General features: G+C 36.8%; 1 protein-coding gene, 1 long non-coding RNA gene and 1 pseudogene across 2 annotated transcripts in view; 1 reads left to right on the plus strand and 2 right to left on the minus strand.

The window, feature by feature from the left end:
* Positions 1–3,657, minus strand: part of LOC143691469 (pregnancy zone protein-like) — a 42,149-nt gene extending 38,492 nt beyond the window's left edge. Inside the window, exons 1-2 of the mRNA XM_077169976.1 lie at positions 3,507–3,657; positions 702–885 (exon numbers count right to left, since the gene is read on the minus strand). Of these exons, the coding sequence (XP_077026091.1) occupies positions 702–885; positions 3,507–3,589 (267 nt within the window). The 5' untranslated portion in view covers positions 3,590–3,657. The remainder of the gene's footprint in view (positions 1–701; positions 886–3,506) is intronic.
* On the plus strand, positions 1–26,266 carry LOC143691470 (uncharacterized). The gene is made up of 3 exons (XR_013179532.1): positions 1–67; positions 674–878; positions 26,050–26,266. It is a non-coding gene; the product is annotated as an uncharacterized LOC143691470 (long non-coding RNA).
* Positions 12,252–13,075, minus strand: LOC143689770 (transcription initiation factor TFIID subunit 13 pseudogene; annotated as a pseudogene).
* Positions 26,267–27,505: the final 1,239 nt, after the last annotated feature.

The raw sequence follows: 27,505 nt of genomic DNA on the forward strand, positions 1-27,505 counted from the left end.
GTTTTCCTGGTCAGTCCCATGAGAACTAGTAAGCGACCATTCAAGGACCATGTTCTCTACTTTACAGGTAAATTATTATGATTGTGTAAAATGACAGTAACAATTGGTTGATTTAATGAAAGGGAAAATATCATTCCAGTAAAATGAACTAATTCTTTAATTCAGTCATGACAGTGAAGGAAAACTGGTCCACATTTTCATAAAAAGCATGGTGGTATTAAAAGAAGTATTAAACTTTATTTTGTATTGATCAAGAACTTTATGTATTATTCTTGGTAGCCAGCCAGTATTATTAGCTAAACATTTAATGCCCTGAGTAATAAAAGTTTACAAGGACAAAACTTCAACTATAAAGTATCTGTGGGATCTTAGACAAGTTGCTTAGCTTTCTGAGTCTCAGTGGTTTCTTCTATAAAGTGGAAATCATGACATGAACATTATTTACTTCAGAAGTCTTTTTTAAGATAAACGAAATCTTCCCTCTACGTGCTGTTACCTTTCCTATATTGCACTGGATCTTTGTGTAAATATTATATAAGCATATTCAGTAGAGCTTTTATTTTTAGGATCTAATTTGAAATCACTCTGTACTCCTCATTTGCATTTTATTAGGCTTCTTTTCTGGTGGAGGTTAGAACATAAGACATCGACTAATATGCTCTCTCTCTCCAAGCTGCACCCTGTGGAAGATGGGTACTCACGGTGAAGGCGCTGCAGTAGAAGGAGCCCTTCTCTGCCACAACGTCTGTGAGGAGGCTTCTATTCTGCCCTTCATATTCCAGAGATATGCTCAGAGTCACCGTCTCATTCAGGTGATTCAGTAGGACACAGACGTTCTCAGGGGTGTCAGCGTAGAGCTGTGACGGGACCAGCACCAGGTACTGCCTGAGAAGAAGAGTCTGGATTAGCCATGCAGGGGCTAAAGAGACATCATTTCTGAAGTTGTTTTCTAGACAATCTTCGCCACTGTAACCAATTGTAGAGACATTAGCAAACAGAGCCAATGTCCAGCAGTGGTGCAGCAGAGTTTATTCGCCAAAGGCCAACCCAAAAAGCCTGCAGAAATCAGAAAACCCTAAGAAGTTAAACATCAATATGTTTCTCTTGTACTGTGGAAATGTTCGCTTTCATAATATTAGTAAATCTATGCATAGCCATGGGCTAGCAACTCATAATTTATTATACAATTTGAAAAGAAATGATTTTCAGATTTACAGTAGCAATAATAAAACATGGTTAGTTTTATTTTTAGTCAGCACTAATAACATGGTCTTAGGTTTTACATGGATAGTGCCACAAATCCCTCTGTTTCAGGTAGCACAAGAGAGGTAGCATTTAATACCTGGAGAGGACCTGAAATTCACTACTGTTTCTGAAACAACCTTGGATCTTTTCTTTCTTTCATTCTCTGGGTAATGGAAGACAAGACAAGTTAGAATGGCCACCAGACATTTTACAATATATAGCCAGAAAAAAATACCACTCTCTTTTCTTCTTTTGCCCTTTACTTCCCTTCACCCAAGCATGCTGCATTTGGGAAGATGCATGCTTTCCTCTTTTTCTGAAGTATCCTTGTCTATCTAGAAAATTTCTATTTGCTTTTTAAGACTTATCTCAAAAGCAGGTTTCTCATAGTAAAGCATAAGCAACAAGAGAAAAATAGATAAATTGCATTTCATCAAAATTAAAAACTTTTAGGGGCGCATGGGTGGTTCAGTGGTAGAATGTTCACCTTCCATGTGGGAGACATGGGGTTCGATTCCTTGATCATGCTCCTCTCCCCCCCCAAATTGAAAACTTTTGGGCATCAAAAGATATTACCAAAAAAGTGAAAAGATGACATAAGAATGGGAAAAAAATTGCAAATCATATATCTGATAAGCATTTAATATCCAATACAAAAAGAACCCCTACAACTCAACAACAAAAGAAAACATACCAAATTAAAAAGTGGGCAAAAGATTTGTATGGACATTTCCCCAAAGAAGATACACAAATGTCCAGTAAGCACATGAAAGATGACTAGCATCATTAGTCATTAGGGAAATGCAAATCAAAATGTCAGTTAGAGACCACTTTACAACCTCTAGGATGGCTTTTAACAAAAAATTCAGAAAATGACAAGTGTTGGTGAGAGTGTAGAAAAATTCCACCTTTGTGTATTGTTGATGGGAATGTAAAATGGCACAGCTGCTATGGAAAACAGTTTAGCAATTCCTCAAAACATTAAGCATAGAATTATCATGTATCTCAGCAATTCCACTCTTAGATATATACTCCAAAAATGGGAGAAAATGACTCAGATATATGTACACCAATGTTCATAGCAGAATTATTTACAATAACCAAAAGGTAGAAACAACCCAAGCATTTATCAACAAGTGAATGAGTAAGGAAAATATGGTATATATATATACAACAGAATATTATTCAGCTATAAAATGGAATGGAGTTCTGATACATGCTACAACATGAATGATATCTTGAAAATACTACGCTGTGTGAAGTAAGTCAGAACTCAAAAAGACAAATATTGTATGATTCCACTTTTAAGAAATATCTAAAACAAACAAACTCATAGAGACAGAAAGTAGGTTAGAAGTTACCAGGGGCTGTGGGGCAGAGGGAGGAGGGTGGCAGATGGGGAGTTATTGTTTAATGGGTAAAGAGTTAGCTGTTTGAAGTGATGAGTGCTTTGGCAATGGGTATTGGTGAAGACAGCACAACATTGTAAATGTAATTAATGCAATAGCATTTAAATATGATGAATTGTGCATTTAAAATGATTAAAATGGAAAGTTTTATGTCATATGTTAGCACAATAAAATATTTTAAAATAATTTATTATAATTGTAAAAATATTTCAAAATACTCCCACACATACACATAGGTAACTTTCTCTATGCACACTTTATGTCCTTTCCTTTACATCAGGTGTCAAGCAGAGTTCTCTTTTGTGAGCATCCTTATAAAATCCTGTAATGACTGCTTCTGTGCTTACATTGTATTTCATTACCCGTGCACCATCTGTCTCTTTTACTAAACTATGAGGTATTGAGGGCAGCTCTATAGTCCCCAAACTTAATGTTGGCCGAAACATTTGCTGAAGTAATGAATGAACTGACTCTGGCTTCTCTTAGATCATGCATCCATCTTGGAATTCCTGATTTGGGGAAAGCACAGACATAAAGTCACTTCACTACGGCCAAGACACTTCAGCCCATTTTATGAAGCAATAGAGGATTTGACCTTTTATTGGTAGGAAATCTATATTCTTATTTGGTGACTATTTGGCAAATGTTACAGCCCCCTGTCTCCGAGTTTTTTTACAGTTAGAATGTGCATCTTTCCACATGGGCAATAACAACCTACTGACCTCTCCAACCTTTCAGACAGACGATAATTTCATAGAGAATCAGAAAATAAGTAAAAGCATAGGAATCAAGAAGCAGATAACACAACAGGAAAAAGGAAGCGCAATAGAATCGTCTGGAAATGTTGCTTACGGTTTTATAGTAGCTGAAGCATCTATGGGAAGGAGCAGGAAAAGCAGAATCCAGGCTGGTGTGGACAGTTGATAGCCGGTCATTGCGTGGGGAGGAAGAGTAACAAGTGGGAATCTGAACCCTTGATTCACTGAACTCTGTTCCTGCTCCAGATTCACTGGTTTTTATTTTACCTCATGGGCAGTGAAAGTAAACTGGCAACCACTTATTTTTGTAACATATTAACCAGTTTCAGCATAAAAAAGAAATCAATTCCAGATTATTTCCATGGCCATCAGTAGTTTTTCATCCACTTTCTCAAATTGTCCAAAGGCCTGAAGAATAGTACTCTGAGGCTACCATTGGTTCAGTATATTAATCAGTACCTTAAATCTTTTTAAGGAAAAACAAAATAAATGACATGGTTTGATGGGATCGATCAATATTCTTGAAAATTTTTTTTAAGGGCTATTAATGTAAAGACAACATCCCAAATCTCCTTTTTTTGTCAAGGAAGTATTATATTGCTTCTTCCTAAATGGCCCTTTAATGAAACAAGGAAAAGAAATTTATCACAAAATTTAAGACAAAGTAGTTTGAAGGCAAGTCCCCCATTGTTTTTGCTTTTCACAGTTATTCTTTATTTATTAAAAAGAAATGGTAGTTCATGTGTATATATTAACTTATTTAATATTTATTGCTTGTTAGGTTATTCAACTTCGAGAAGATAAAGACAATTAATTTATTTTTATGCTCTAAGGAAATGAATTTTGCATGAGGAACATTCTTATTTAGTTTGACTTTAAGTAATTTCAAAATATTTTTTTTTGTGTGTGTTCTTTTAATTTATTTTTATTTTTTTATTAACGGAATGAAAAAAAAGAAATTAACACAACATTTAGAAATCATACCATTCTACATATGCACTCAGTAATTCTTAACATCATCACATAGATGCATGATCATCGTTTCTTAGTACATTTGCATCGGTTTAGAGGAACTAGCAACAGAACAGAAAAAGATATAAAATGTTAATATAGAGAAAAAAAATAAAAGTAGTAATAATAGTAAAAAAAAAAAAAAACAAAAAAACCCCTATAGCTCAGATGCAGCTTCATTCAGTGTTTTAACATGATTACTTTACAATTAGGTACTATTGTGCTGTCCATTTTTGAGTTTTTGTATCTAGTCCTGTGGCACAGTCTGTATCCCTTCAGCTCCAATTACCCATTATCTTACCCTGTTTCTAACTCCTGCTGGACTCTGCTACCAATGACATATTTCAAGTTTATTCTCGAATGTCCGTTCACATCAGTGGGACCATACAGTATTTGTCCTTTAGTTTTTGGCTGGACTCACTCAGCATAATATTCTCTAGGTCCATCCATGTTATTACATGTTTCATAAGTTTATCTTGTCTTAAAGCTGCATAATATTCCATCGTATGTATATACCACAGTTTGTTTAGCCATTCTTCTGTTGATGGACATTTTGGCTGTTTCCATCTCTTTGCAATTGTAAATAACGCTGCTATAAACATTGGTGTGCAAATGTCCGTTTGTGTCTTTGCCCTTAAGTCCTTTGAGTAGATACCTAGCAATGGTATTGCTGGGTCGTATGGCAATTCTATATTCAGCTTTTTTTTTTTTCTGTTTAATTTTTCATACTTTATTCCCCGTATCAATAGGTTAAGAAAGAATTTTCCCAAGTCCTGATTTATAGATAATGTGAATAAGCAGCATACAAAACATTCGATTTCACAGACAGTAACATTCAGTTATCCATTTAAATGCAATTTCAATCCGTATTTTAAACTAAATGCAATAGTTTAATATAATATAGCTAAATACACAGACAACTTATATCTCCTGAACTACAAGTAGTTTCCATGGCCACATATGGTTTAGTCAAGTACATATTTCCACAACGAACAAGTACGAACAGATATGTTAATAAAATACTACCCCGAATACTTATCCTGCCATCAGCTTATTAGGCAATGACATTTATGCGATTGAAAGGATTTATTTTTAGAAGCTTTAATCTGATCTGGAAAACTTAATTCTTCTAAAATTTGACAAACAGCATGTATCAGCCCCAAAGTTCTAAATAAAAAGCTTTCCAACACTGAGGCATTCACATGAAACTTACAGTTTCTCAAAAAATAAACAAGAAAACAAAAACTCTTGCTATCTGAAGAAAATTAAAACAAATTACCGTTTAAGACACTTAAACATTCTTTAAAAAGACTGTATTTTCCTATATCATCTTCTACTTAAGAGAAACAAAAACCAGTTCACTGTCATTAATAAATCTCACAGATTACTTTTTTTTTTTTTTTGGCATTTTTTTTTATTAATTAAAAAAAGAATTAACAAAACAATTAGAAATCATTCCAATCTACATGTACAATCAGTAATTCTTAATAACATCACATAGTTGCATATTCATCATTTCTTAGTACATTTGCATCGATTTAGAAAAAGAAATAAAAAGACAACAGAATAAGAATTAAAACAATAATAGAAAGAAAAAAACAAAAAAAACAAAAACAAAAAACCTATACCTCACATGCAGCTTCATTCAGTGTTTTAACATAATTGCATTACAATTGGGTAGTATTGTGCTGTCCATTTCTGAGTTTTTATATCCAGTCCCGTTGTACAGTCTGTATCCCTTCATCTCCAATTATCCCTTCTCTTTTTTTTTTTTTTTAATTAACGGAAAAAAAGAAACTAACCCAACATTTAGAGATCATACCATTCTACACATGCAATCATTAATTCTTAACATCATCACATAGATGCATGATCATCATTTCTTAGTACATTTGCATTGGTTTAGAAGAACTAGCAACATAACCGAAAAAGATATAGAATGTTAATATAGAGAAAAAAATAAAAGTAATAATAGTAAAATCAAAACAAAACAACACAAAACAAAACAAAAACCTATAGCTCAGATGCAGCTTCATTCAGTGTTTTAACATGATTACTTTACAATTAGGTATTATTGTGCTGTCCATTTTTGAGTTTTTGTATCTAGTCCTGTTGCACAGTCTGTATCCCTTCAGCTTCAATTACCCATTGTCTTACCCTGTTTCTAACTCCTGCTGAACTCTGTTACCAATGACATATTTCAAGTTTATTCTCGAATGTCCGTTCACATCAGTGGGACCATACAGTATTTGTCCTTTAGTTTTTGGCTGGATTCACTCAGCATAATATTCTCTAGGTCCATCCATGTTATTACATGGTTCATAAGTTTATCTTGTCTTAAAGCTGCATAATATTCCATCGTATGTATATACCACAGTTTGTTTAGCCACTCTTCTGTTGATGGAGATTTTGGCTGTTTCCATCTCTTTGCAATTGTAAATAATGCTGCTATAAACATTGGTGTGCAAATGTCCGTTTGTGTCTTTGCCCTTAAGTCCTTTGAGTAGATACCTAGCAATGGTATTGCTGGGTCGTATGGCAGTTCTATATTCAGCTTTTTGAGGAACCGCCAAACTGCCTTCCACAGTGGTTGCACCCTTTGACATTCCCACCAACAGTGGATAAGTGTGCCTCTTTCTCCGCATCCTCTCCAGCACTTGTCATTTTCTGTTTTGTTGATAATGGCCATTCTGGTGGGTGCGAGATGATATCTCATTGTGGTTTTGATTTGCATTTCTCTAATGGCCAGGGACATTGAGCATCTCTTCATGTGCCTCTTGGCCATCCGTATTTCCTCTTCTGATAGGTGTCTGTTCAAGTCTTTTTCCCATTTTGTAATTGGGTTGGCTGTCTTTTTGTTGTTGAGATGAACAATCTCTTTATAAATTCTGGATACTAGACCTTTATCTGATATATCATTTCCAAATATTGTCTCCCATTGTGAAGGCTGTCTTTCTACTTTCTTGATGAAGTTCTTCGATGCACAAAAGTGTTTAATTTTGAGGAGTTCCCATTTATTTATTTCCTTCTTCAGTGCTCTTGCTTTAGGTTTAAGGTCCATAAAACCGCCTCCAGTTGTAAGATCCATAAGATATCTCCCAACATTTTCCTCTAACTGTTTTATGGTCTTAGACCTAATGTTTAGATCTTTGATCCATTTTGAGTTAACTTTTGTATAGGGTGTGAGAGATGGGTCTTCTTTCATTCTTTTGCATATGGATATCCAGTTCTCTAGGCACCATTTATTGAAGAGACTGCTCTGTCCCAGGTGAGTTGGCTTGACTGCCTTATCAAAGATCAAATGTCCATAGATGAGAGGGTCTATATCTGAGCACTCTATTCGATTCCATTGGTCGATATATCTATCTTTATGCCAATACCATGCTGTTTTGACCACTGTGGCTTCATAATATGCCTTAAAGTCAGGCAGCACGAGACCTCCAGCTTCGTTTTTTTTCCTCAAGATGTTTTTAGCAATTCGGGGCACCCTGCCCTTCCAGATAAATTTGCTTATTGGTTTTTCTATTTCTGAAAAATAAGTTGTTGGGATTTTGATTGGTATTGCATTGAATCTGTAAATCAATTTAGGTAAGATTGACATCTTAACTATATTTAGTCTTCCAATCCATGAACACGGTATGCCCTTCCATCTATTTAGGTCTTCTGTGATTTCTTTTAGCAGTTTTTTGTAGTTTTCTTTATATAGGTTTTTTGTCTCTTTAGTTAAATTTATTCCTAGGTATTTTATTCTTTTAGTTGCAATTGTAAATGGGATTTGTTTCTTGATTTCCCCCTCAGCTTGTTCATTACTAGTGTATAGAAATGCTACAGATTTTTGAATGTTGATCTTGTAACCTGCTACTTTGCTGTACTCATTTATTAGCTCTAGTAGTTTTGTTGTGGATTTTTCTGGGTTTTCGACGTATAGTATCATATCGTCTGCAAACAGTGATAGTTTTACTTCTTCCTTTCCAATTTTGATGCCTTGTATTTCTTTTTCTTGTCTAATTGCTCTGGCTAGAACCTCCAACACAATGTTGAATAATAGTGGTGATAGTGGACATCCTTGTCTTGTTCCTGATCTTAGGGGGAAAGTTTTCAATTTTTCCCCATTGAGGATGATATTAGCTGTGGGTTTTTCATATATTCCCTCTATCATTTTAAGGAAGTTCCCTTGTATTCCTATCTTTTGAAGTGTTTTCAACAGGAAAGGATGTTGAATCTTGTCAAATGCCTTCTCTGCATCAATTGAGATGATCATGTGATTTTTCTGCTTTGATTTGTTGATATGGTGTATTACATTAATTGATTTTCTTATGTTGAACCATCCTTGCATACCTGGGATGAATCCTACTTGGTCATGATGTATAATTCTTTTAATGTGTTGTTGGATACGATTTGCTAGAATTTTATTGAGGATTTTTGCATCTGTATTCATTAGAGAGATTGGTCTGTAGTTTTCTTTTTTTGTAATATCTTTGCCTGGTTTTGGTATGAGGGTGATGTTGGCTTCATAGAATGAATTAGGTAGTTTTCCCTCCACTTCGATTTTTTTGAAGAGTTTGAAGAGAATTGGTACTAATTCTTTCTGGAACATTTGGTAGAATTCACATGTGAAGCCATCTGGTCCTGGACTTTTCTTTTTAGGAAGCTTTTGAATGACTAATTCAATTTCTTTACTTGTGATTGGTTTGTTGAGGTCATCTATGTCTTCTTGAGTCAAAGTTGGTTGTTCATGTCTTTCCAGGAACCCGTCCATTTCCTCTAAATTGTTGTATTTATTAGCGTAAAGTTGTTCATAGTATCCTGTTATTACCTCCTTTATTTCTGTGAGGTCAGTAGTTATGTCTCCTCTTCCATTTCTGATCTTATTTATTTGCATCCTCTCTCTTCTTCTTTTTGTCAATCTTGCTAAGGGCCCATCAATCTTATTGATTTTCTCATAGAACCAACTTCTGGCCTTATTGATATTCTCTATTGTTTTCATGTTTTCAATTTCATTTATTTGTGCTCTAATCTTTGTTATTTCTTTCCTTTTGCTTGCTTTGGGGTTAGCTTGCTGTTCTTTCTCCAGTTCTTCCAAGTGGACAGTTAATTCCTGAATTTTTGCCTTTTCTTCTTTTCTGATATAGGCATTTAGAGCAATAAATTTCCCTCTTAGCACTGCCTTTGCTGCGTCCCATAAGTTTTGATATGTTGTGTTTTCATTTTCATTCACCTCGAGGTATTTGCTAATTTCCCTTGCAATTTCTTCTTTGACCCAGTCGTTGTTTAGGAGTGTGTTGTTGAGCCTCCACGTATTTGTGAATTTTCTGGCACTCTGCCTATTATTGATTTCCAACATCATTCCTTTATGGTCCGAGAAAGTGTTGTGTAAGATTTCAATCTTTTTAAATTTGTTAAGACTTGCTTTGTGACCCAGCATATGGTCTATCTTTGAGAATGATCCATGAGCACTTGAGAAAAAGGTGTATCCTGCTGTTGTGGGATATAATGTCCTATAAATGTCTATTAAGTCTAGTTCATTTATAGTAATATTCAGATTCTCTATTTCTTTGTTGATCCTCTGTCTAGATGTTCTGTCCCTTGATGAGAGTGGTGAGTTGAAGTCTCCAACTATTATGGTATATGAGTCTATTTCCCTTTTCAATGTTTGCAGTATATTCCTCACGTATTTTGGGGCATTCTGATTCGGTGCGTAAATATTTATGATTGTTATGTCTTCTTGTTTAATTGTTCCTTTTATTAGTATATAGTGTCCTTCTTTGTCTCTTTTAACTGTTTTACATTTGAAGTCTAATTTGTTGTATATTAGTATAGCCACTCCTGCTCTTTTCTGGTTGTTATTTGCATGAAATATCTTTTCCCAACCTTTCACTTTCAACCTATGTTTATCTTTGGGTCTAAGATGTGTTTCCTGTAGACAGCATATAGAAGGATCCTGTTTTTTAATCCATTCTGCCAATCTATGTCTTTTGATTGGGGAATTCAGTCCATTGACATTTAGTGTTATTACTGTTTGGATAATATTTTCCTCTAACATTTTGCCTTTTGTATTATATATATCATATCTGATTTTCCTTCTTTCTACACTCTTTTCCATATCTCTCTCTTCTGTCTTTTTGTATCTGACTCTAGTGCTCCCTTTAGTATTTCTTGCAGAGCTGGTCTCTTGGTCACAAATTCTTTCAGTGACTTTTTGTCTGAGAATGTTTTAATTTCTCCCTCATTTTTGAAGGATAATTTTGCTGGATATAGGAGTCTTGGTTGGCAGTTTTTCTCTTTTAGTATTTTAAATATATCATCCCACTGTCTTCTAGCTTCCATGGTTTCTGCTGAGAAATCTACACAAAGTCTTATTGGGTTTCCCTTGTATGTAATGGATTGTTTTTCTCTTGCTGCTTTCAAGATCTTCTCTTTCTCTTTGACCTCTGACATTCTAACTAGTAAGTGTCTTGGAGAACGCCTATTTGGGTCTAATCTCTTTGGGGTGCGCTGCACTTCTTGGATCTGTAATTTTAGGTCTTTCATAAGAGTTGGGAAATTTTCAGTGATAATTTCTTCCATTAGTTTTTCTCCTCCTTTTCCCTTCTCTTCTCCTTCTGGGACACCCACAACACGTATATTTGTGCGGTTCATATTGTCCTTGAGTTCCCTGATACCCTGTTCAAATTTTTCCATTCTTTTCCCTATAGTTTCTGTTTCTTTTTGGAATTCAGATGTTCCATCCTCCAAATCACTAATTCTATCTTCTGTCTCTTTAAATCTATCATTGTAGCTATCCATTATTTTTTCTATGTTTGCTACTTTATCCTTCACTTCCATAAGTTCTGCGATTTGTTTTTTCAGTTTTTCTATTTCTTCTTTATGTTCAGCCCATGTCCTCTTCATGTCCTCCCTCAATTTATCGATTTCATTTTTGAAGAGGTTTTCCATTTCTGTTCGTATATTCAGCATTAGTTGTCTCAGCTCTTGTGTCTCATTTGAGCTATTGGTTTGTTCCTTTGACTGAGCCATATTCTCAATCTTTTGAGCGTGGACAGTTATCTTCTGCTGCTGGCGTCTGGGCATTTATTCAGATTTCTCTTGGTGTTGGACCCAGCAAGGTTGTAATATTTTTCTGTGAAATCTCTGGGTTCTGTTTTTCTTATCCTGCCCAGTAGGTGGTGCTCGTGGCACCCGTTTGTCTGCGGGTCCCACCAGTAAAAGGTGCTGTGGGACCTTAAACTTTGGAAAACTCTCGCCGTCCTGGGGGTTCGCTAGCTGAAACGGCTTGAGCCGGCCCGGGGTCCGAACGCAGGGAGGGTTGCTGGTCGCCGCAGCCAGGGAAAGAGCCCGTCCGAATTTTCTAGTCGGCCCTGGGCAACAAGCGTGGCGGGAGGGCGCCAGCGGCAGTGGCCCGCCCGAGAGAGTGCACGTTCCCCGGGAGTCACGGGTTTGGAAGGGGCCTCCCCCACCCGTCACCGTTCTCCGCGGCCTGGGGGTTTCCGATCCAATTCTCTCAGTTGGTCCGGGGGCTGCGCGTGGTGTGGGCGCCAGCCGTCTTTGTTTCAGGGGACCGCCTCTCCAATTCTCCCAGCCGGCCCGGGAAGGGGGAAGGGAGTAACTCCGGCCGCTTGCCACCCCGCCCGGTAAGGCCCGTGCGCCTCGGCGATCTCACCCGAGCTGCTTCTTTCAGCCAGCCAGCCGTTCCAGGATGGGGTACGCTGTCTTTTTTATCTCTGTTGTGGCTTTGGGCGCTTTCTGTATCGTTTCTACTCCCCTAGTAGGTGTCCTGGAGAAGAAACTAAGATCCGCGCGTCTTACTAAGCCGCCATCTTCCCTCACAGATTACTTTTGTCTAGAAACTTGAGAAAACATAAAACACATTTCTCAGCTATCATAGGATCAAAAGTGCCATTTAGGTGTCACATATTAAACAAATATAACCTACAATGGCAAAAAGACATCTAACAGATAAATATTACTTCATCATCTATATAGTCAAAAATCAGAAGGAATTACATGAATAGCAAATTAAGTTACATATGGTCATTAAAACCCAATTAAGTAATTCAAGTATGAAAATATAAAGGCAGGCAATTAAAGGCTCAAATACTCTAAAATCGAAGACATGAAAATTAAAGCTGAAAACTGTGTTTCTCCAACTTTCATTTTCATGGTTAGGTAACAGGACCTTACTGTAGGAAATACGCAGTTACTTTATATAGTTGTCCCAGAAGATAAGAAAGCTTCAGAAAGTACAAAAAGTATCAAGATCCATAGTTCGCTTCATCAAATGCTTTTCTAGCTCATTTCAATTCTTCATTCATAGTAAGTAAGTCTTTAACCCTAGCAAACTTCCTTGGGTCCTTTCGAATCAAGAAGACAATATCTTCAACTTGTGCTCGACATTGTCTTCCAATTGACATTGCCCTGTGAGTCATTTCAGTGATGAACTCTATGACAAGGTCTTCAAGAATATCCACTGACTCAGTGTAAGGATTCTGGTCATCCCCAAATCCATACATCATACACCGTAATTCTTTAGAAAAAAGTCTCTTTCTTTTACCCTGTCCACCTTCTGCACCTCCTCCAATTTCTTCATTTTCTTCCTCAAACGTGGGGTCCTCTTCCTCATCTGCCATCCCACAATCCAGCAAACCTATGGGTTTCCGCCGGCTAGCGCCGAGCGGATTTTCTATATTCAGCTTTTTGAGGAACCACCAAACTGCCTTCCACAGTGGTTGCACCATTTGACATTCCCACCAAAAGTGGATAAGTGTGCCTCTTTCTCCGCATCCTCTCCAGCACTTGTCATTTTCTGTTTTGTTGATAATGGCCATTCTGGTGGGTGTGAGATGATATCTCATTGTGGTTTTGATTTGCATTTCTCTAATGGCCAGGGACATTGAGCATCTCTTCATGTGCCTCTTGGCCATCCGTATTTCCTGTTCTGGTAGGTGTCTGTTCAAGTCTTTTTCCCATTTTGTAATTGGGTTGGCTGTCTTTTTGTTGTTGAGTTGAACAATCTCTTTATAAATTCTGGATACTAGACTTTTATCTGATATGTCATTTCCAAATATTGTCTCCCATTGTGAAGGCTGTCTTTCTACTTTCTTGATGAAGTTCTTCGATGCACAGAAATGTTTAATTTTGAGGAGCTCCCATTTATTTCTTTCTTTCTTCAGTGCTCTTGCTTTAGGTTTAAGGTCCATAAAACCACCTCCAGTTGTAAGATTCATAAGATATCTCCCAACATTTTCCTCTAACTGTTTTATGGTCTTAGACCTAATGTTTAGATCTTTGATCCATTTTGAGTTAACTTTTGTATAAGGTGTGAGAGATGGTCTTCTTTCATTGTTTTACATATGGGTATCCAGTTCTCTAGGCACCATTTATTGAAGAGACTGTTCTGTCCCAGGTGAGTTGGCTTGACTGCCTTATCAAAGATCAAATGTCCATAGATGAGAGGGTCTATATCTGAGCACTCTATTCGATTCCATTGGTCGATATATCTATCTTTATGCCAATACCATGCTGTTTTGACCACTGTGGCTTCATAATATGCCTTAAAGTCCGGCATGGCTAGACCTCCAGCTTCGTTTTTTTTCCTCAAGATGTTTTTAGCAATTCAGGGCAACCTGCCCTTCCAGATAAATTTGCTTACTGGTTTTTCTATTTCTGAAAAATAAGTTGTCGGGATTTTGATTGGTATTGCATTGAATCTGTAGATCAGTTTAGGTAGGATTGACATCTTAACTATATTTAGTCTTCCAATCCATGAACACGGTATGCCCTTCCATCTATTTAGGTCTTCTGTGATTTCTTTTAGCAGTTTTTTGTAGTTTTCTTTATATAGGTTTTTTGTTTCTTTGGTTAAATTTATTTCTAGGTATTTTATTCTTTTAGTTGCGATTGTAAATGGGATTCATTTCTTGATTTCCCCCTCAGCTTGTTCATTACTAGTGTATAGAAAAGCTACAGATTTTTGAATGTTGATCTTGTAGCCTGCTACTTTGTTGTACTCATTTATTAGCTCTAGTAATTTTGTTGTGGATTTTTCTGGGTTTTCTATGTATAGTATCATATCGTCTGCAAACAGTGATAGTTTTACTTCTTCCTTTCCAATTTTGAGGCCTTGTATTTCTTTTTCTTTTCTAATTGCTCTGGCTAGAACCTCCAACACAATGTTGAATAATAGTGGTGATAGTGGACATCCTTGTCTTGTTCCTGATCTTAGGGGGAAAGTTTTCAATTTTTCCCCATTGAGGATGATATTAGCTGTGGGTTTTTCATATATTCCCTCTATCATTTTAAGGAAGTTCCCTTGCATTCCTATCTTTTGAAGTGTTTTCAACAGGAAAGGATGTCGAATCTTGTCAAATGCCTTCTCTGCATCAATTGAGATGATCATGTGATTTTTCTGCTTTGATTTGTTGATATGGTGTATTACATTAATTGATTTTCTTATGTTGAACCATCCTTGCATACCTGGGATGAATCCTACTTGGTCATGATGTATAATTCTTTTAATGTGTTGTTGGATACGATTTGCTAGAATTTTATTGAGGATTTTTGCATCTGTATTCATTAGAGAGATTGGTCTGTAGTTTTCTTTTTTTGTAATATCTTTGCCTGGTTTTGGTATGAGGGTGATGTTGGCTTCATAGAATGAATTAGGTAGTTTTCCCTCCACTTCGATTATGTTGAAGAGTTTGAGGAGAGTTGGTACTAATTCTTTCTGGAATGTTTGATAGAATTCACATGTGAAGCTGTCTGGTCCTGGACTTTTCTTTTTAGGGAGCTTTTGAATGATTAATTCAATCTCTTTACTTGTGATTGGTTTGTTAAGGTCATCTATTTCTTCTTGAGTCAAAGTTGGTTGTTCATGTCTTTCCAGGAACCCGTCCATTTCCTCTAAATTGTTGTATTTATTAGCGTAAAGTTGTTCATAGTATCCTGTTATTACCTCCTTTATTTCTGTGAGGTCAGTAGTTATGTCTCCTCTTCCATTTCTGATCTTATTTATTTGCATCCTCTCTCTTCTTCTTTTAGTCAGTCTTGCTAAGGGCCCATCAATCATATTGATTTTCTCATAGAACCAACTTCTGGTCTTATTGATTTTCTCTATTGTTTTCATGTTTTCAATTTCATTTATTTGTGCTCTAATCTTTGTTATTTCTTTCCTTTTGCTTGCTTTGGGATTAGTTTGCTGTTCTTTCTCCAGTTCTTCCAAGTGGACAGTTAATTCCTGCATTTTTGCCTTTTCTTCTTTTCTGATAAAGGCATTTAGGGCAATAAATTTCCCTCTTAGCACTGCCTTTGCTGCGTCCCATAAGTTTTCATATGTTGTGTCTTCATTTTCATTCGTCTCGAGGTATTTACTAATTTCTCTTGCAATTTCTTCTTTGACCCACTTGTTGTTTAAGAGTGTGTAGTTGAGCCTCCATGTATTTGTGAATTTTCTGGCACTCCGCCTATTATTGATTTCCAACTTCATTCCTTTATGATCTGAGAAAGTGTTGTGTATGATTTCAATCTTTTTAAATTTGTTAAGACTTGCTTTGTGACCCAGCATATGGTCTATCTTTGAGAATGATCTATGAGCACTTGAAAAAAAGTTGTATCCTGCTGTTGTGGAATGTAATGTCCTATAAATGTCTGTTAAGTCAAGCTCATTTAGAGTAATATTCAGATTCTCTATTTCTTTATTGATCCTCTGTCTAGATGTTCTGTCCATTGATGAGAGTGGTGAATTGAAGTCTCCAACTATTATGGTATATGTGTCTATTTCCCTTTTCAGTGTTTGCAGTGTATTCCTCATGTATTTTGGGGCATTCTGGTTCGGTGTGTAAATATTTATGATTGTTATGTCTTCTTGTTTAATTGTTCCCTTTATTAGTATATAGTGTCCTTCTTTGTCTCTTTTAACTGTTTTACATTTGAAGTCTAATTTGTTGTATATTAGTATAGCCACTCCTGCTCTTTTCTGGTTGTTATTTGCATGAAATATCTTTTCCCAACCTTTCACTTTCAACCTATATTTATCTTTGGGTTTAAGATGTGTTTCCTGAAGGCAGCATATAGAAGGATCCTGTTTTTTAATCCATTCTGCCAATCTATGTCTTTTGATTGGGGAATTCAGTCCATTAACATTTAGAGTTATTACTGTTTGGGATAATATTTTCCTCTAACATTTTGCCTTTTGTATTATATATATCATATCTGATTTTCCTTCTTTCTACACTCTTCTCCATGCCTCTCTCTTCTGTCTTTTTGTATCTGACTCTAGTGCTCCCTTTAGTATTTCTTGCAGAGCTGGTCTCTTGGTCACAAATTCTCTCAGTGACCTTTTGTCTGAGAATGTTTTAATTTCTCCCTCATTTTTGAAGGACAATTTTGCTGGATATAGAAGTCTTGGTTGGCAGTTTTTCTCTTTTAGTAACTTAAATATATCATCCCACTGTCTTCTAGCTTCCATGGTTTCTGCTGAGAAATCTACACATAGTCTTATTGGGTTTCCCTTGTATGTGATGGATTGCTTCTCTCTCGCTGCTTTCAAGATCCTTTCTTTCTCTTTGACCTCTGACATTCTAACTAGTAAGTGTCTTGGGGAATGCTTATTTGGGTCTAATCTCTTTGGGGTGTGCTGCACTTCTTGGATCTGTAATTTTAGATCTTTCATAAGAGTTGGGAAATTTTCAGTGATAATTTCTTCCATTAGTTTTTCTCCTCCTTTTCCCTTCTCTTCTCCTTCTGGGACACCCACAACACGTATATTTGTGCGGTTCACATTGTCCTTGAGTTCCCTGATACCCTGTTCAAATTTTTCCATTCTTTTCCGGATAGTTTCTGTTTCTTTTTGGAATTCAGATGTTCCATCCTCCAGTTCACTAATTGTAGCTTCTGTCTCTTTAGATCTACCATTGTAGGTATCCCTTGTTTTTTCCATTTTTTCTTCTTTGTCCTTCACTCCCATAAGTTCTGTGAATTGTTTTTTCAGATTTTCTATTTCTTCTTTTTGTTCAGCCCATGTCTTCTTCATGTCCTCCCTCAATTTATCGATTTCATTTTTGAAGAGGTTTTCCATTTCTGTTCGTATATTCAGCATTAGTTGTTTCAGCTCCTGTATCTCATTTGAACTATTGGTTTGTTCCTTTTACTGGGCCATATTTTCAATTTTCTGAGCGTGATCCGTTATCTTCTGCTGCCGTCTGGGCATTTAGTCAGATTTCCCTGGGTGTTGGACCCCACAGGTTGTAATATTTTTCTGTGAAATCTCTGGGTTCTGTTTTTCTTATCCTGCCCAGTAGGTGGTGCTCGTGGCACACGTTTGTCCATGGGTTCCATCAGTGAAAGTTGCTGTGGGTCCTTTAACTCTGGAAAATTCTCACCGTAGGGGAGGTTCGGCAGCCGAAGCGTCTTGGAAGAGTGCCAGCCGGCCCGGGGTTCCAAACGCGGGGAGAGTCGCCGGCCTCCGCAGCACGGGAGAGCGCCCGGCCGAATTACCTAGTCGGCCCGGGGCGCCAAGCGTGGCGGGAGGGCGCCAGCTGTCGCAGCCCGGGAGAGTGCACTCTTCCCAGCCGGACCGGGGAGTCACGTGTTTGGAAGGGAACCCCCGGTCACTGTTCTCCGCAGTCTGGGGATTTCCGACCCAACTCTCTCAGTTGGTCCGGGGGTCCTCGCGTGGTGGGGGCGCCAGCCGCCATGGCCCAAGGGGACCGCCTGCCCAATTCTGCCAGCTGGCCTGGGAAGGAGGAAGGGAGGGACTCCGGCCGCTTGCCATCACACCCAGGAAAGCCCGCGCCCCTCGGCAATCTCACTGGAACTGGTTCTCCCAGACAGTCAGCTGTTCCAGGATGGGGTATGCCGTCCCTTTGATCTCCGTCATGGCTCCGGGAGCTGCTCTGTATTGTCTCCACTCCCCCAGTAGCTGTTCTGGAGGAGGAAAGGTGAGGGTGGCAAGGCTGTCGAGGCTGGTGGCGGAGGAGCCGGTGAAGGCAGAAGAGGGCACGGTGGTGGTTGGAGAGCCACCGGAGCAGGAAGGGGAAGAGGGGAGAGGAGGGCGGGCGAGTCGGCTGCTGCGGGGCGTGGGCGCCACGAGGCGGGCCGGCAGACAAAGAGGGGAGAGGAGGGCGGGTGGGTCGGCTGCTGCGGGGCCCGAAATATTTTATCAATAGTGATTTGTCATCCTTTTTGCTTTCTAAAAATTTTGAAAATAAGAACTTTCCACACTGTAAGATTAATATAACTGGGTCCATGTGAAATTGAAGTGCATATGTTTTGAATAGAGAACAGGTTTAAGCTATAAAGCAATAAATAGCTATTCCCTGAGCATTTCTGCAGATGAAGAACGTTTTATTGGGTGCTCCTGTGAACAGAGGCTAGGATGGTCTTGACCTCCGTTTTATATGTGGTCTGCCTGAGAAGTGAGGATAATGTACATGGCAACCCTTGATGAAGTGTAAAACTACATATATACAAGGTATCCAAATTCAAATGATGATAAACTATGAGTGATAAAAGCGCCAAGTCAAAGGTAATATTGTAATAATACATTGGGTAGCCTTTGGGAGAGGATATATTCTTGTTGAGCAAATGTAAAACTCTTCAGCTTTGTTTTGGTGACTTCTCTCACTAGAATCTATATGCTCCAATACTTCCCAAGATTTTCTCAGTTTTCCCCATCTCCTACATCTCTCCTACATTGTTGCAAGGACACTTTTCCTCTGCTATCTTAATTTGAGATAAATGATCCTATAGCAAACTAAAAATGACTTTTAAGAACTCTCTGTATTACTTTTTGCAGGCATGATTATATCTTTTGGAAATGCACCAAACCTAAATGCCAAATAACTAAGTATGAAATTCGTATTTGACTGAGGCATCATAGTTTGAATTTCTGACATAGAAGAATAAGTATGAAATGTTAGCAGCATTTTATCATTTCAATTTTTATTTAAAAATTTAGTATACATTTTTTTAAGTTGACATTATAGAGTTAAAACTATTTTCTCAGTACTGTCAGTTAAAGCTTTTATACTCACGATCATCAAACTTTTTTCTTGTATTGTCTAAAAGAATTTTAGTAAAAATGTAACTTTTCATACATATTTATCCTGCTATCTAAAATATTTCATCATGAGTAAGGTGATAAAAATATATATATAACACATTATGATATTTTAAAAATAAAACTGTAATATCACTCTTTAAATATATTTAATGCAATATAGATATTACAGTGATTTGATGTTGACTATCATACATTCAAAACACACACGAATTCATTTCTTTTACCAATTGTACATTTTATATCATTTCCGCTTGTTTGTTTGTAGTGGGTACTGTTTGTCTTATGTTTCCGTTCCATTTCTCCAGGTAATTTTAACCTCAATTTTATGCTTCATTGTATTTTATTGAACACTCTATCATACTTTTCTGTAGCAGAAGATATTTCAATTTATTAAAAAGCTTCTTGTGCCTATACATTTCTGATTATTAATACAATTCACCTGCACTGAATTATCCTGGCAATTATAACTAATATATGACTTTCAAAACCATATACATTTATTACAGTCAATAAATATCAAACATGAGAAGTAAAATTTTCTTTGGAACGCTATTCTTAAAGAAATCCATCCAGTATTCCATCTGGCATTCCTTACCTCAAGCATTCCCCATCAGTTTATGTAACCTTGGATGAATATTGCTTACGTTAGAATGAGACAAAGTTCGCCTGTCTATTCTAGCCTTGTTTTTTCTTCTGTTCTGCTTCTATTCTAGAATATTCCAATTCCATTTCCTTTTGGATAGGTGTTAACACCAAGAAACTTCATTCACATAAGGAGAGATAGAAATGGGGGGAATTCTCTCACCAAAATGTCATTTAATTCTTTAAGGTTCTAAGTCATAAACCAAACATCGTATTGCAATCACCTTTAAAAAATTAATTTTATCATCTATCAGCTGATAAATCAAATATGTCATCCTCAAATTTTTTGAAAGCCAAGCAATGGAAACCATTTCAAGTGCAAAATGATTTGGAACTCAGTTATTAGGATCATGCTAGTTTTGCTTTCTAGAAAGTAGGTAAAAGATATTTAACCAAGACTTTGAAATGACTGCCAATTATACTTCTTGCTCACTTACTTAGAGAAAGTTTTTAACTAAATATACTCAGAAAATTTGGGAAAATTGAAATATTGTTAATATAAATATACTTTTGTCAATATAAATTCTCAAAAAAGCTTTTATCTCATTGTATACTTTAAGTATATTTTCATCAAAATCATAGACCATTATATCTAACTCATTAAATTTGTAGAGTTCAACTAATAAATTAGTTTTCAAAGCCAGTCCTCATTGTCAAAAATAGTCAATCAAATTAGACTAATTTCTTACAGGAAAAATATTACACCATTTTCAATTCAAACAAATTCAAATACACATTCCTATGACAGTTGTCTCACTTCTGAATTCTAAGATAAGGCAAGGATTCTTGCTAAGTATTTATTACATTTCCACTTGAACTTTTCTTTTTATGCTGTGCGCTTTATTCTTATGGAATCCACAAAAATTTGAACATTGAGAGTGGTTGGAAGAGGGAAGAGGTGGGGTTTGTAAATGGAAATTGTCATTTAATGTAACCCAACTCTACAAATATAAATGATTACAGAACTTCCAAAATGGAGTATAAGAACCATTTCTAATGCTGTGCTTTTGCAGCCTACACTGGACTTATTATGCCTTTGGTTAAAGGAATTTGTTCAAATATCGGTATTTTGACTTGTCTCTTTGTAAGAGACAAGCAAGATTTTCACTTCAAGATACGTCTAAAATACATACTATAGCGAAAAGAGAAGTTCATATCTTAAAACAGTCCATGGCATATCTTAATCTTGATTTTATTATCAACATTATAAGTAATTATATATAATTATAATTTTCAGTGATGATAGGATACTTCATGCACAATTTCAGGAATTCCAGCAATAATGCTTCAATAGGTTGAGGGAAGCTGAATCTGAATTGGAGATTTTAGCCAAGTGTCAAAGTAAAAGCCAAATATAAGGACATGGCAGCTTTTAATAATAATAGATAGCCTCTTACCTCACCTGGTTGCAAATATAATCATGAAATTACAGTCATTCATTACAGGAGACTTTATTAGTCAAATATTTGTGGAATGAAAAATTATAGAAAATAATTTGGTGTCATTTACTGGCTAAAGTAATGCTTATATCAACAGGAAAACACCTGAAATAGAAACAATCTGCAACACAAATATGGAGATATTTTATGACTCTCAAAGCAGGATAACATAGCGGTTAAGAGAATAGATTCAATTGTTACTGTCTGGAATGGTGTCCCACTTCCTGTGTCACCTTGGGAAAATCACATAACCTCTCTCTGTTTCAGCTTCCTCATCTCTAAAGTAGGGTTGATAATAATTCCCATATGATTGGATCATATTGATTAACATATATAAAGCACTTAGTATCTGACACATATACCAGTTATTATTAGTAAGGCTGCATTTCTGGTTCTTATTCCAGATTTTTACCTTAGAAACTCCTCTTTGTGACAGGAGAAATTTGCTATACAAAACTGATAGGTAAGGGTTAAATCAGTCACAGTTTTGATCACCACATAAAAGTGACTCAATAAAAAAATTCCCCCATGAAGATAAAATCACACACACCAAACTCTTCAGAATAGCAAAAGTTAATATTAGTAAAACTTTGAAATAACTGAAATGTCTAATAACAATTAAGAAACATTTTGTATGTTCTCTTGGTAGACTATCACACATCCATCAAAAGTAATAAATATGAAGACTATTGCAATACAAAAGGTTTAATGACACAAGTGAAAAAGACAGAACAAAGGCTAAATTATGACTATAGTTATGGCATTAGATGTTGCAAAAACTGGTATAGAGAATAAGTAAGCATGAAAAGAGTTAACTTTGTAATTTATCATACTACTGAAATAATGTTAATTTATATAATAAAAAGATAATTACATTCTCAAAAATAGAGCTTTTTAATTTAAGCTCTAGGAAGTACATCATTACCTTTGGACATATTTTTAAGCAAACTTTGTTTCCTAAGAGAAATGTGTTTGCAGAGCATTGAGCAACTGTGAGTGGGCTGAGAATGAAAATGCCCTTGCCCCTTTAGTGTACATTGGGGGATGTGCGGTTAGTATCATTGGTATTGGGAGAATGAAAATTGAAACTCTTATTAACACATACAAGACTTTCAAAGCAATACTTTAAATGAATAAAGAGCCAGGAAACATGTTTATAATGATTTATGTACCATGATATCTTGCTGATTAATCCTGTATATGTTCTCTCCTTATAAATATTTGACTGGTAGCCAGCAGACTGGAAAACTCATGTGATTAGACAAAACTTAAGCCTGACAAAACTTTTCATGTCAGGAGGAAAGGCAGGATGGCAACTCCTATAGAGTAATAAAGACCATTCCCCAAACCCCACCCAACCCTGCCTACCCTTTCTTTAACTTCCACTCCTGGCTATACAGCTCCCAAGATTATAGGATCTCCAGATTTCTCAGATTTGGGGAAGCTGGAGGGGGATTAGGGAGGGCGGTTTACTTGATTCAAAATTTTGTGGTAACAAAAAGGTTGCAAAATTTTAAGTATTTAAAACAAATTCCAAAATGCCATAGATATTTCATTTCACATTTTTCCTTTAGTACTCAATTCAACTCTCCTTCTCCTGCTCCTCCTCTTTTTCTGATTAGATATCCTCATCAAAATAGATGCAGAAAGAATGAGGACTACATTTGTCAAAAACATAGAGTAATAAAAGTAATCTCATATTCTTAATTATCTACTGGCAAATCAACTGGCAAATTTATTATAAGAATCAGGAGAGAGCAACTCTCAAGAGGCAATTGGAAGCAAGCTGTTTAGCATTTACAGTTAAATCTGGTGCTTTGTATTTAAGGTTACTTTATAAGGATAAACTTTCTTTCCTTTTATGGAGCAGCACCACTCTAGGATTTAGTCCTTACTGAGTGATTGCATATCTTAGATACTATGCATTTTATATTCCATTTGCTCTTTTGGAACAACTGGACTGTATGTAATATGAGAAAAATAGCACCATAGTCACAGACAATTGAGATTATTGGGGTGAGGGATGGATTTTGGACTGTGAGTCTTTAGAATTACTCATTTTAAACTTTTAGCTTTGGGATTAGGAAAGAAGATGCTATAGGTGCAGTAACAAGGTGGATTTTAAGGGACTTAGAAGAACTTTCAAGGATAACTGAGATAAAAATCCAGGAACTGAAACATTATATCCCTCAGAATAATGTTTCCTAATGCAAAACAAATAATTCTATAAAAATATATGGTTAAATTAGTGTGAGCTAGTAATATAATAGACAAGGTAAAAAAATTAAAAATTAAAAAAAAGAAGTAACAATACATTTAAGTTAAGAAAAAGTTAAATAAGAAAAATGAGATAATGTAGTGAAGATGCAAAATAAAACCAAAGGATACAAATCAAAAGGGAAAAAAATGGGAAAGATAAAATGGATACAATGATACAAAAGACAGGCAAGTGAGAGTTTAAAATATAAGAGACGATTTCAAAAATCATTAGGCTGGAAAAGTTACTGTGGTTTCTCCTCATTTCCTACTAAAATATCTGAGATGAAACAGGCAAAACTGAAAGGAAACAAAAAACTAAATAGGAAGACTGATTGCTAAATCAGTATCTTGTTCCACGGAATACATGACTAGTGGTGACAGATTTGTCAACAAACTCAACAACTCTGAATTTCAGCTGAAGCTGAAAGCCATTTCATGCTTGACCCATTTTCTGCTCCTTTGTCCAGGGACCCAGAGTCGTGATAAACCATAAAATCGCCCATTCCTCCTTGAACTGCCTGTGTTGTGCATTTGGGAGGCAACAACTCTTCTAATCTTTCCTCCATGTCATCATTCCATGGAATAGCAGTGTTTGAAAGGCTAGGACAGCAAGGGGTTGGGAAGGAAGGAAATGAAACGCATTAGATCACTAAGAGAAATTTCATTGCATCAAGATGTGTAATAAGACACCCGCAGTTGGGATGGATTTGGGTTTTATTCTGCTCCAGTAGTTCCCATGATTAGGGAAACAGGCCTTGGAACTATGGTATAAATCAACTTTGCACAGCATAGTCGGCCAAGACAGGGCTCTTCAAACATTATTTACGTAACCACAGTAAGAAATACAGGGCGGGCCATGGTGGCTCAGCAGGTAAGAGTGCTTGCCTGCCATGCCCGAGGACCCGGTGCCTGCCCAGGTTAAAAAAAAAAAAAGAAATACATTTCCACACATGGGAAAGGGATGGGACATTAGGTCTAATGGAGCAGCAACCTGAACGTACCTTAAAAACTGAAACCCGGAAAAGAAGCCCCAGCTGCATATCAGCCAGAACTTTCAATAGCAAGGCGCCTCCCACCTTGGTCTGTATAAATACCCCATCATCAGGCAGTACAGGTTTGTCCCTCCTCTCTGAGGCAAACTGGGGCCTGTGGCAATGCAGTACACCCACCCTAACCAAAGCCTTTTGACTTCCCAACACGCCCACCAAGGTTGGATCCCTTGCACTGTTGTTTGTGTGGTATAATTATAGAGCAGGCAGTTGTCTTTAGCTCTACCTAAACACAGTAAACGCTCTCACTCTGACTACTCTCTTTCACACACCCATACACACAAACACATGCAGGAAAACAAAAATTGAGAATTGTGAAAGGAAAGAAGGAAACCTATTGCATTGACTTTATGGAATGTTAAACACTGGTTTTCCCTGAACTTTCTTAAGAACTGGAAAGACAATAGAGATATTATGGTTGTTGTTATTATTATTGCACAAAGGTTATCAAAGGAAACAGATGGTAAGCCTCTTTCCCTGGGACAGAATGGCAGCCCCAGCAAGCCACTCAAGTCCTGTCTAAGATTTAGCCTCGAGAATACTCTCTACATTCATGTTTATTCTAGGGCTTGTGTAGGTTATTACAAGTAGGCACACTCCTCATCCCAGGCTCTCCAACTGAGCTCCTGGTTCCCAGAGGTTGAAGTTAATTAAGCAGGTCCTGCAGGGGTCCCAAGGACTCCCCCTGGGTGACAAGGCATTTGTTGGTTGCTGAGACCAGCTCAGCACGGGGCGCCAAGGAAGGCACCATGGATCTGAAAAATAAAGATACTCACACAGAACAGTCTTTTAAGATGAGAGCAGGGGACTCATGTCTCAAAGAGCAAGAGCCCTGAATGCTTGCTCAGCACCGTATTTATTTTCCCAGTAAAGCAGGGAGTACACAGAAATAACTTTCTGTTTGTGTTTATTCTTTAACAGTACGTGCAGACAGAGAGAATGCCTGTTTCTTCATCATGGGGGTAATGGGTATGGGACAAGGAGCATGTTTCTTCTCTATCTTTACTGGAATGATAGCCAAGTGGATGGTTCTCAACTTTGGCTAACTTTAGTGTTCTAAAGTTATCATTCCATCATAAACCACAGGTCTGTGTTCTGAGTCTGCAGATGTTTTACAAAGCTGTTGCTCTGACTTCTTCTCTTAATTTTCCCTTCATTCCCCCCTTTATGTTTTTGAAGGATCACGAAGGCAGTTCTGGCAACTTCTCTGTGCAATATTCTTTCAAGGGCATTTTGCATACATCAGAAGACTGTGCAGGTTAAAAAGAGAGAAAGAAATAACATTACAATATTACTTGGCAACCCACCTCCCCATCCTTTAATCCACGTAAGTGGACTAAGAGTCTGAAGCCCATTTGCTATGCCATTCATAGTCTCAGAGGAGGATAGAAGTTCTACATGGGCATGTTGTATAGCAGAGACTAATGCTTGGAGGTAAGATATATCCAAGCTTAAGTTATCATGTTGTCCAGTTATAGGACGGTGAATTTTCTCCTATCAAATATCAGAAGCATTATATACATAAGGAATTACACAAAAACTAAATAAATTTCAATCACATTTCAAATGCATTCACAGTTTTAAGGACGCCATTTCTTCTTCTAATAACATAACATCATTTTCAACATCAACTAATTGATCATTAATTCTTTGTCAATTTTAGTTTGTTCTCCCATGCAAGACTAGCATTCTTATGCCACTTTTCTACAAATTCAGTATTATGAATAATTTCTTGTAAGGTAACACCTGATACTTCTGCAATTGTTGTTAAAGCTATAATACCCAAAATGGCTGCAATTAGTAACCCTATAAATCATTTGGTTCTTCTAATAACTTGATGTAGTACAGATAATAATGCATGCATATCTGGCGAGGATTCCCATGGCCGTGTCTGATTCATGGGAATCCATAATCCAACACATCTTCTCAAGATCTTATAACTACTATTAGAGTTGATTATGGTATTATTAATGCAAGCATACAATTTGCAAGAATTGCAAGTTACCTCTGAAGAACTTTCATTGAGATGGAACTCTCCTGCCAAGAATACAAAAGGATCCCTAGCACAACTTTGTAAATAAATGGTTTTGTTACTTTTGAAGGACAAATTGTACCATTTATTATGAAAAATTTTCCATTCCAAAGTTTTATGGGGTGTAGACTTAAAGGAATTTTCCATAAAGAAGACCGTGTAGGCCCATTTTCTAGTTGAGGTAATGGAGGAACCATACCCATACCATGCCAGATAACGGGGTGATCTGCATGTGTGGAGATCACAGTATGGTTATATAGTGACACATGCCATTGTAAAGCTTCTACAGAAGAGCATATAGATATGTGGCTACAAATCTGGGCTGCGTACCCGTTAGGGGCCCAGTCTATTACAATTCCATAGGAACCATTGAGTAACCACACCCCATGAGATCCTCTACATTTTTTTCCAATGTATGTGTTCACTTTCAGGTGTCCACACATGGCTATAAGTACAAGGTGGTCTATCAGGAGGATTCTTAGCTAAACTATTGTGAAAGACTTTAAGCTCAAACCAGACAGCATGTGTAACTGAGCTACTGAAACATTGCCATGTTTAGGAGTAATAGATAGCTATGCTTGGGATGACAAGTTAACACAGCCC

Source organism: Tamandua tetradactyla, chromosome 7 (genome assembly GCF_023851605.1).
Source record: "Tamandua tetradactyla isolate mTamTet1 chromosome 7, mTamTet1.pri, whole genome shotgun sequence".
NCBI classification, from domain to species: Eukaryota; Metazoa; Chordata; class Mammalia; order Pilosa; family Myrmecophagidae; genus Tamandua; species Tamandua tetradactyla.